The 11,860-nt window shown below is 34.6% G+C and overlaps 1 protein-coding gene across 1 annotated transcript in view; it reads left to right on the forward strand.

The window, feature by feature from the left end:
* Positions 1 to 616: 616 nt before the first annotated feature.
* Positions 617 to 11,860, forward strand: part of LOC106101687 (transmembrane protein 64) — a 17,115-nt gene continuing 5,871 nt past the window's right edge. Inside the window, exons 1-2 of the mRNA XM_013280995.1 lie at positions 617 to 1,295; positions 8,957 to 9,112. Coding sequence (XP_013136449.1) covers positions 756 to 1,295; positions 8,957 to 9,112 — 696 coding nt within the window. The 5' untranslated portion in view covers positions 617 to 755. The remainder of the gene's footprint in view (positions 1,296 to 8,956; positions 9,113 to 11,860) is intronic.

Below are 11,860 nucleotides of genomic sequence, written 5' to 3' on the forward strand. Positions count from 1 at the left end.
TGACAACACAGGTTATATTATTTTTATTTAATTCTATTTAGTCTGTACACTTTAAAAATAATAACTTTTAATTTTAACTGGTTGTCCAGTCGTGATTGTAGTGAATTAAAGTCATTAAGCTCGTGAATTTAATTATTTTATTATAAGTAAAATATTTTTTGGTAATAACAAAAAGCATCAGGTATTCAGATAAAAATATAAGACGTTGTCTGTACAGCTTTATCATCGTATTTCTTTTATCTGTGTGCAACATGGTGAAGAGATGCTTCTGATTGGTCAATTAGAAAAACTAATTTGACAAGCTGTGACAAGGGTGTACTTTGGTGTTACAATTTAAAGCCTGAGCTCCATGTTTAAGGATAAAATATTTAAAGAGCAATGTAATCCAATTTGTAAAGATGTGGAAAGTTCGAGAAAAGAAAAAGCTTTGTATTTCCAGCACAAAACTTGTTAGTCATAACTTGTCTTATTATACACCCATTGATTGATTTATTAGGTGCATGCGTGTCAAACTTGCCTTAGTTGCCCTAAAAAAATAAAACAAAATAGGGGAATTTATTACTTCTATACTGTAAACACCGAGCACGGCGAATCTGATAATAACTTGACATTTGACGCTGCCTGGGCAAGTAAAAATGTCAAAAAATATAATAAACAGTCGCGAAAAGTAGGCCATGGCGTACGTTAGCTTATGTGGTATATCATTTTGCAGCGTCAAATAAACCGATATTGTGTTTCTTTCAACCGATACCGCCATGGAATTAGTGGACATTGAAGAATGTCAACCAGAGGGAACAGCGGCCGGTCGGAAGAAGAGTTTATGGGCAAAAATTAATAATAGGACAACGTATAGCTATTTAATTAATGTTGTTATTTCTATATTGTTACTTACGTGTTTAGTGTTAGTGCTGTATTTCTTCAAAGAGTATCTAAAAACGATTTTATATTGGGTGGATTTGCAAGATCCTAGGATCATATTTTTATTATTCATGGGATTGTTTTTGATAGTGAGCTTCCCGGTGACGATCGGGTACTTAGTGTTGATAATAACAAGTGGATATTTGTTCGGGATTGTGAAAGGGCTCGGTACAGTGGTGGTGAGTGCGAACTTTGGAGTGGCAGTGGCTCATTTTACGCTCAAAATGCTTCGAGGATATCTTCCATTGGACCGTCTTCTTAAGAACGAAACGGCCCGAGCGTTGCTCAAAGTGATATCCGGACCTCAGGCGTTTAAAATAGTTTTCTTCGCGAGACTTACCCCTATACCTTTTGGGGTGCAGAATACAATATTTGCAGTAAGTGAAACCTTATTTTTTTAAGTTTCTTATTCGACTACGTAAACACGAAAAAAATATACTTGTAAAGATTAATAGGCTTAAAACTAGTATAGAATTTAATTTCAAGCAACTTCTAGATGTTAGTAAGTGGTTTTGAGTATTATGGATGTCATTATGCATTACAATTTATCATACTAATATAGTAAATGCAAAAGTTTGGATAAATGGATGTTTGTTACTATATATCTTCAATACAACTTAATGGAACATGCTGAAATTTGCCCCTTTGTAGAACATCTGACAAAACACATAGGATACTTGTTTTTTTTTAATTACATGTGGTCAGAAGCTAGTTAGACATAATTTTTATCTGAAGAGACAAAATTCTTGTCAGGTTTTATATTTGTATTATCATATAAGTTATCTAATTTACATAGAACTTGTTAAATTCTTTAAGTTATCTCTATTTCTGTTATCATTCTTATAAACTTGACTTTTTATCACTCGGTCGTGGCAATCTCAGGAAATGTTTTACTATGATAGTAGTATTTGTAAAATGAATCAGCATGCTTAAGCCAAGCAATAAATAAATTTAAGCTTAATTAGCATTTAATATAATTTTGTCTCAGCTGTGATTGTTTTCTGGTAATAAATGTCTGTAGACATGTACTGTTAGGCAATGACCTCTACGGCAAATATTTTTCAATTATTATAATCTTCCAATGTCATATTGTGTATTACTATGATGAAGTAATGATTATTTCTTAAATTGAGCCAAAATAATAATTGAAAATCAATTTACTATTTTTTGTTAATTCAAAATACATAACCGAAGTAACTGACTGGCCAAACTTTCGGTTTCAATTTCGGCCAAAAATCTTGTTTCGCCCTTAATTTCGGTTTCGGCTATAATATAGCCGAAACTTTCCTGCCGAAAGCGGAGTGTTCGTGAGTACTTGTGTGTTGTCACGTGTCTAGTTTAAACGAAAATCTATTTTACAAAAATGTGTTTCCGGTTTCGGTTACGTCGGAAATAGAGAAGGTTATAAGTTCGGTTTCGGTTTTATTTGTAAACCAGTTTCGGAGTAGTAATTAAATTACTAAATCAATAAAAAAAAAATAGTAGTTAAGACTTTTTGCTGTATTTACTGCTTATATTTTTGTATACTATGTTTTCTTTATTTCATTGTAATTTTTGCTTGATAATATGTATAAAAGATTAAAACGTGCGACGACGACGCTTATAAACCACGTAAGTGGTTTGGCGGGTAGGACTTGTTTCTTATGTATGTATATTTTGGAAATAAAGAATAAAAAAAAATACTATCGAAGTGCGTTGTTGATTTGTCCGTGTTGTGATCATTCAGTGTAACGAGTTAAGAATGCAGGCGTTAGTAATGCAATGTTTTTCCCTTTGATCTCACAACATGCCGCCGTTTGCTGACGTGTATAACCGTTGAACTGTTTAACGGACAATTACTCTCATTTTACTGTACAATGAAATTATAAATCTAAAACTACGGATACACGTCTAAAGCGTGTTTCGTCCCATGAGTGTGGTGCCGGAGGCCTAATTTTAGTTCCTTTACCACCCTTTTCTTATAAGAAGAGGATGGGAAGAGGCAGTGGATTTGACGGTGGAGAATATGCATAGGAAGGGGAAATATACTCTTTATGTGCGTCTTCTCCTCCGTCAGATAAGGGTAGGTAACGCACCTGCGATCGCGGATGTCTATGGGCAGCGGTCGCTATGCCATTTTGGCAGATTGAGGTGGCCGCTTGCTCGTTTGCCACCTTATGTTATAAAAAAAATAATAATAAAGCGATGGTAAAATGTGTCGTTAACAGAATTAATAATACGGTGACGAAACAACAGACAAGAGTTACATGTCTTAAGAGTTCACACAACTGTCCCCCTAGACAGAGTAACTTTCGATTAGCGATGTCGCTTGTACAATCGACCAAATGTGTCAAAATGCATAGAAATGAATACGTGACAAGCACCTGACTTATCAAACGTTATTGTCAGTTCAATACATTTTTTACTTTTCGATCAGCATTAGCGATAATCGAATGTTACTTTGTCTAAAGTGACTGATGTTCCGTCGAATCGAAAAGCGTATGTAATTGACCAGTTCTACCATATTTTAGAACAATGTCTTTAAATTGATTATGACAGTAGAAGTGTAATCAAATAATAGCTACCAATAGTCTCGCCCCTCTCGGTTACCACTTAACATAGTGAGAACCCTAGTTAATCCCCACTCAGAGACACATGACACAAGACGGTAGAGCGTGTACCGAAGCGATCTTAGACCCCACAGATTATAAACAATATAGTAACGTAATACTCGAAAGCAGAATTTCCGATAGGTGAGATATCAGACTAAGATAATATGAGCGTCGGTTGTAATCTACAGGCTCGAATCCCAAACAAATGTGATTTTCGAATTCCATATGTACATAATATACTCAACGTTCTTGCAAACATCGTGATCCAACCTGCACATATCAAGTGAAATTCAAAGATGTAGGTGAAATCAACTAACACTGGATTAGCGTGGTTGACTGTGGTATCACCCTTAAGGTAGACTCTGAGCTCCTTGGTGGACACGTATTTCGAGTTAATAATGAGGAAATACCAAACTATCTTGTAACAGTAAAGCTGTAAAATTATGTAAACGATAATTTTCCGCCATAGAGTTTAAAATTAACGTACCGGTCGCGGCTGTAACTCCAAGATAATGTTGCTATAAAATCTCTGTTTGACTTCACGCCGTGCGTCAGAGATATGTGCACACGTGCTGTGTGCTGTTTCTCTTAGATTCGAAGGTCGAAGCTGCATACATTTATGAAATTTTAAGTATTGATTTCGTTTAAAACGGATACTAGCTTTTGCCCCCGACTCCGTCCACGTGGAATTGAAAAATGAAAAAAGTAAATAGCCTATGTGTTCTTCTACACTATCCTCCACATCTATAACAAATTTCATTTAAATCCGTTCAGCCGTTTAGGCTACAAACTCTAATAAACATCCATCCTTCCGTCCATGCATCTAAACTTTCGCATTTATAATATTTGTATGTTAACCCTTTACGGTTGCATGATGTTCTTTCTGGTTTTCTTGCTTGGTTATGGTCTCGGAGTTCTACAGTTTTGCTTTAATCGAATTAGGGTACAAAGTTATCACACGTTTATAAGTTCATTGTTAAACGAGTGTGGTATTTCGTACGAATACTTATTTTCAAGATATAAATTGCTTTATTTCTACTCCAATACAACTAAGTGGCATTACTTTGTACTCATAAATTTAAATATAAATTGTCTGAATTTTAAATGTAGTTTCAATAACTTGTAGATAAAATCCAGCTTTAAAGTTGTTGGCTCCATGCCAGCTGTAAGTGGTGCTTTCATCTCGATGCACTCGAGTAACGCATCTCTTCAATAGAGAAATAAAAGCTATACCGCACTAAAGTGTTGTCTTAAGCTATTTGACCTTGAGAAGTGTGTAAGCTTTTGTAGCTTTCCACTAGCTGCGATGATAAATGTTCGTTTTATTCAATAACAAGCTGTTCCCGTGCGACTTCATCCGCATAAAATTATGAAAATTTCTATTTCATTACATTTGTTAAATTATCAGTTGCAAATGTCAAAATGACATGACATATGACAAACTATGGCAACCTTGCTTCCCTGATGTTACCAGCAACTTATGGTCTCTTTCCCACATTAGGGTTTTTAATAAAAAAAATACCCCCTATGTTTAATGGCGTGAATACATATAGCCTAAAGCGTGACGTAAGTGTAAGGCTTGTTATTAAAAAAAGAATTATTCAAAAATGTGCTGTAATTGCTGACATGTTAGGCAACAAAGAAGTGTGTGTTTACGCTTTATTATAATAGCATAGATATAGATGTTTAAGTTGTCGTAGGTTCAAGTTTATTAAATTAACATCTAATAAACTGAAGGATATTTGATTTTTCTATTCATCCCCTATCCTGTTCTCCCCTTATCTTATCCTGTCCTATAGACTATAGTCTATAAAAATATAGACAAGGAAGTAGAACTAGAATTGTTCTCCGGCAGTATCAGACGAAAAGTTCTACATTCTTCAGTCATCAGTATCAGTTCTTTGATGGTTGTCTAAACAACCATTAATTACCATTTAACGATTCTTGTGTACAGTATGTTTAAGATATCTATACTATTGTAATAAAACGTAAACACACACTTTTTTGTTGCCTAAGATGTCAGCAATTACAGCATAGTTTTGAATGATTATTTTTCTAATAAAAGCCCTACACTTACGTCACGATTTAGGCTATATATTTTCACACTATTAAACTTACGGGGTAAAGATTTTGGATAAAAATCCTAATGTTGGAAAGAGACCATTAGTTGCTGCCAACATCAAGGAAGCAAGGTTATCATGCTTTGTCATCATGTCATGTCATTTTGACATTTGCTATTGATAATTTGACAAATGTAAACAATGTTTATGCGGTTAAAGCCGTACGGGAACAGCTAGTCTTTTATAAATGAGATAAATATTCGTTGTTTTGTTGAACGCAGCATTACACTGTATTAAAATCAATAAGATCTCACGTCTGGGCGCCTTTGTTCTTGGCTCCATTTCTGGGGCGACGCTGTTTTGGCGCCGCATGATATCGCCAGAGCGTCGCCTCTGTTTACTTTAAGCTCTGCGGGAAGGACATTGGGACGAATGTTTGACCAATAATGTGATAAGATTGGATTGTTGGTTTAACAAGATATAGTTGGTATTAAGCTATAGTTAGTATTATTGTTAACTAGCTTTCGAGCGCGACTCCTTCCGCGTGGAATTAAAATATAAAAATAAGTAGCCTATGCGTTCTTCCATCTACGTCTATACCAAATTGCATCGAGATGTAACAGTGGTAGAGCCCGCTTTAACATATTGCACGAATGGGTCGGCTCGCCCGGTGTAATACCACGACCACACAGAAGATTGCCGTGAAGTGGGAGCAATTCCGCGTTTCATCTGATGAATGTGGTGCCGGAGGTCCCTTTCCGGTTCCACCCTCTACTTATAAGGAATGGATTGCATGGGAAAGTGGATTTGACGGTGAAGGAGATACATAGGAAGGGGAAATATTCTCTTTATGTGCGTCTTCTCCTTCGTCGATTTAGGGTAGGCAACGCATCTGCAATTGCTGATGTCTATGAGCAGCGAAGCAGCGATCACTTCGCCATTTTATCGGATTTAGGTAGCCGCTTGATCGTTTGCCACCTTGTATAAAAAAAGATCCGTTCAGCAGTTTAAAATCTCTAACAAACATCCATCCATCTATTTAAAGTTTCGCATTTATAATATTAGTAAGATAAAATAGGATTAGTATTGTAGTGTTTGTATTCCTTCACATATTAAGTTTATAAAGTAACCTCTTAAATAAACTCCATATCTGAAACAATAACAGTCTGAATTATGTTTTTCTTTGTTAGCCTTGACTTTTTTCATTGCTTCAGAAATAACAAGACCTTGTAGTAATTTGAATGTTAAATTAACTGCTCATTAAAACGTGAAAAACGCAGCACGTGATTCCGTGTAAACCGACCGCGTAATTTGAAATGCCCCTATAAAATAAATTTTCACCCTTCACCCCTTACCATTTGCTACCACGACTATAACCCCATGATTAAACACCCTTTGTTACAATTGCAGATTATAATATTTTTAATTACGTGTTAGACTGAAATTAATGACGTATGTTGAGATACTGTTGTACTCAACGTTGTTAGTCACTAAGGGAGGGTTCAGTGTATATTTAGTATGAAAAGTTTCATCTAAGTGGTAGTTTAAGTAACCATAAATGAGATCAGAAGTAACACATTAATTATTATTATAGTATTGTACTGCTTATTTCTGTGTCTTAATTTTAACTCATAGATAAGTAACCGGTTTTGTATTTGACGGTATACTATCTATCTGTACTAATATAATAAAGCGTAAACACACTACTTTGTGGCGTAGGATGTCAGCAATCACAGTATGTTTTTGAATATTTCTTTCTTTAATAAAAAGCCTTACAGTTACGACATGCTTTAGGCTATCTATTTTCACGATATTAAGCTTAGGGGGTAAACGACTTGGAAAAATAACCTTCATGTGGGAAAGAGACCATAAACAACAAGCTGACAACATTAAGGAAGCAACGTTAATTGACATTTGCAATTGAGAATTTGACAAATGTAAGCAATAAAATAAAGTTTTTATATGTTTATGCGGATGAAACCGTACGGGTCCAGCTAGTATTTAAATAAGTAATATGTTTTTCGAAAAAAAAAACATTAGAAAAAACTTAAACCCAGTCTAGTTTATGTTAAGCGTTGTAATTTTCTTCGATAAGGATTTAAAAGTCCTTGGTTGGTTATGTACACGATGTATTTGAATACGTACTAAGTAGGTGTATACTGTTTTTAACCTCTTAACTAATGCATTAATGAGTTTTAAACGGAGGAAAGAAGGAAAATATTAAAAAGGAAACAAATAATAGAGATACATTGGTCACGATAATATCCCTAAAATAATATAGTAAGAACTAGATATTCCCGTGCAGGCCGCAAGACATTATAATAATAATAGGATCGGAACAAGTTGCTGGCCTCAGTGTTCCCGTCCAGTTATAACATGGGAGCCTTCAAGAGCAGGGTGAATCGCCACTTATTGAGGTAGCGCGCTCTATCCTACGGCCGCGTCTTTACTTAGGTTAGGTGGAGTCGAGGTCAAGCGCTAGTTTATTTATGTTAAAAATATAAATTAAAAAAAAATGTTTATTTTATAAAACTCTTAATTACAAATGTCAAAATCAAAATGCACAATGTCAACGAAGGCTCTTACCATTGGCTGACAATTTAAGTTACTATGGCAACACTGGTCCTTTGCTGTTGCTGGCTCTTAGTTTTTGTCACTTTTCCAATATTGACCCCCTAAGTTTGATAGCGTGAAAGTAAGCCTCATCTAATGTTTCTAATTGTTTTCATGTCTTTAGACATGACAGTCTTGAGAAGCGCTTGGAATGCTACAAAATGTAGCCATGTCTTTGAGTGAACTGAAAAATAATACCTATTAATAATCTATATTTAATTAAGTATTGATTATTTTATCTGTAGACGATACATCATTATGTCTAACACGTTTTTACTGGCTTGAAACACTTTAAATAATAGTTTTTTTTTATCATTGAATGTGTTAGACTGATTGGGAGTCGTTGAGCAAATTTATACAAAAATACTAAACTAGCTAAACGGTGTTTCCAAAGACTTCGTGGATACAAACGACACGTACTATTCAAAAATAAACATAAGTTCAAAACTTGCTTGTCTGCTCGTTTTGTGTTTTTTTATTTATAAGTTGTGTTAATAAAGACGATATAATTTAATATCACAGTCACATGCATATGTCATTGTCATCTTTACCAAAAACAAGTCCAAAGTTGCTTGGGTGCTCTTTTTTGTTTAAAGCGTTAATAAAGACGAATTATTTTAATGTCACTCATATGCACGTCATTGTCATTTTTACCAAACCCCACCGCGAAACGCTGCTTTTTGCCTAGTCCGTTTCTCTATATAGTCAGAGATTCCCAGCTTCGATTTTATATACAAAAATCTCTTTCATTAACCGACTTATGCATGTGTGTAGGTGAGCGAGGTTGGTGGATGCAGCTACCACGTGGCGACACTCCTGGGCCTGCTGCCGGCGCAGGCCATCAATGTGTACCTCGGCTCCACGCTGCGATCGATGCACGATGTGTTGCATGAATCACATCTTACTGGATACGTCGTCTTCGCATTTCAGGTACATTTTCATTTGGTTTAAGAAATCAAAAGGTTCAGTACTGATATGTACATCTTTTACTCTCTCATTTGTTTCTCTCGTCATTAGAGTCGTAAGGATAAGGCAGCTGCCAAGCCCTAGACACCTGAAAATTGTAATATTAATTCAAAATACTATGGTATCTACAGAATTACTGAAACCTATATAGATAACTCGATTTATCTGGTTTTTTTTTAATAAATTGGAAGATATGTTGATAAATGGCGTTCTTTCAAATAAATTTTATTTTTTGCTACTAGCCTATTTGATCATCAGCCACCATCTTATACTAAATGAAAATATAGTACAAATAGGTTAATGGTTAAAATTATTATTAATAATAGCTTTCGGCCGCGACTCCGTCCGTGTGGTTTAAAAAAACAAAAGAAAGTAGCCTATGTGTTCTTCCAGACTATCCTCTACATGTATGCCAAATTTCATCCAGATCCGTTCAGCCGTTTAGGCTACAAATTCTAACAAACATCCATCCATCTATCCATCCAAACTGTCACATTTATAATACAAGTATATGATTAATATAATTAGTATGATAATATTATATACATAAACCTATATTTCCTTTAAAGCGAGACTCGAGTCGTGTTATTGCATTAGAACGCACTAATTGCATTCGCTCGACTTCGCTGTTGATCCAGTTTTTACTGAACATGTTACGTCATAGGTTTATTTATCTGTACTATATATACTTAGATGGATCGATGGATGTTCGTTAGAATTTCGGCTCAACGGATTTCGATGAAATTTGGTATAGATGTAGAACATATTCTGGAAGAACACATAGGCTACTTTTTGTTTTTTTTTTTATTTCACGCGGACGAAGTCGAGGGCGGAAGCTAGTATTTTAATAAAAAAAAGTAATAAAGACTTAATATATTTATTTTTAATGTCCTTTTGTTCTACATCCATCGTTTTCTCTAGTAATGCAAACTCGATTTAACCGCCTTAAGTTAACATTGCTTCTGTGTTAGGGTTAACGCATAATAACTAGATTTAACCAGCAATATTTAGTACAAGGATACTCTTTGTTACTAAATTACTACTTTATCTAGTATTAACTGTTGCTCGCGACATCGCCCGTGTGAAATTAAAAAATATAGCCTATGTTACTCACAGATAAATTACCTTTCCAACGGTAAAAGTATTTTTAAAATCGGCCCAGTAGTTTTTGAGTTATTTCAATACATACAAAAATAAAAATATTTTCTCTTTATAATATTAGTATAGACTAGTTGTTGCCCGTAATTTTGTCTGCGTGAAATTAAAAAAAAATAAAAATACTGCCTATATTACTCTTTATTAACGTAGCTTTTTAATGTTGAAAGATTTTTTGAAATCAGTTCAGTAGTTTTTGACTTATTTCAATACATACATAAGTACAAATTTTTCCTCTTTATAATATTAGTAAAGACAAGTAACGATTTATTCGATGTTTTCGAGTATATTTATTCAATAAAGGTTAGGTTAGTTTTAAACTTTTACTAGCAAAACTGGTACGTATTTGAAGATTGTAATTTTAAATTGTAAATAGAATTTTTAATACATTGTTAGTGGAAATTTTCAAATAGCAAACATTTCTGATGAAACCTTCCTCACGTTCGAGTGACATTTAAAGGCCACTTACACTGGTTAAATATAACACGAACAATCTGATTGAAACGAGCCGTTTCACAGAAGCTCCGTAAATAGATTCTATATTTGGAACTTTGTTTTGATGCTATCAGTCGGTATAATGTAAATATTTATTTTATCAAAATGGTACAAATAAAATAATAAATGATTTTTTCTATCTGTCTCTGTGTATCGCCTGTGTTATACTAAAAAAGATTAACTTTGTACCAGAAAGAACCAGTAAAATCTTTTTTTATTGTAAAGACAATGCTGTAAAAAAAAAACGTTTTTGAGTTATTTACGTTTCTAGGGATTGTAGAATCGTTTTATTTCGATTTCAAATGCCTTTTAATATTTATTGTACAATTTACATCTCAAGGGGGGATGAGCTACCCCCCCCCCTGATGAGATCTATACCAGGATTAAACCCTAACCGTTTTATCAATTTTAGTAGCTTACGTCGTAGGTACTGTATTATATCGACAGTCGACAACGTGACGAATGACGTCACAAGACCTTTGCCACTCCGTGTCGACTCAATTACGATTCATTGGCTTACTTAAGCACAATGAGCCATGGCCGTTCTGGCAGAATGGCAAACGCTAAGGTACACGGCACATAAAACGCTATCAATTTAAAAAAAAAACGAGTGGCGACATACGGGGAAATCCCGCGATAACATAAATGCACGCCTACTTAATTTCCTTGATGCAATAATATTTTGACCTCCATATTAAAAGCACTTTAAATAATGACGCCGCGGATTAATTTCCAAAGATATCTCGAATGTTCTACGGATTGATTACTCTTAATTAATAATAATTAAGTCTGACCTCGTTTGAATAGGGCTGTTAACTAAATTAATTATAAAAACATTTGTCTAATTACATTTTAATCCACTGATACAAGTCCGATTTTTTTAATAATTTTTTTTATGACTTACATTCGTTAAGCGTTAGTTACCCTATTGCATGGTAGAGACCGCTGGTAGATAGAGTTGTCTGTTGCTATGTGTCTTAGTTTCAATGCAGTACTGGCGACCGCTCAGGGAGAAAGAGGCGCCACAGGACTGCAAATTACATCATCACGTATCCCTGTTTG

This window comes from Papilio polytes, unplaced genomic scaffold (genome assembly GCF_000836215.1).
Source record: "Papilio polytes unplaced genomic scaffold, Ppol_1.0 DF823958.1, whole genome shotgun sequence".
NCBI lineage: Eukaryota > Metazoa > Arthropoda > Insecta > Lepidoptera > Papilionidae > Papilio > Papilio polytes.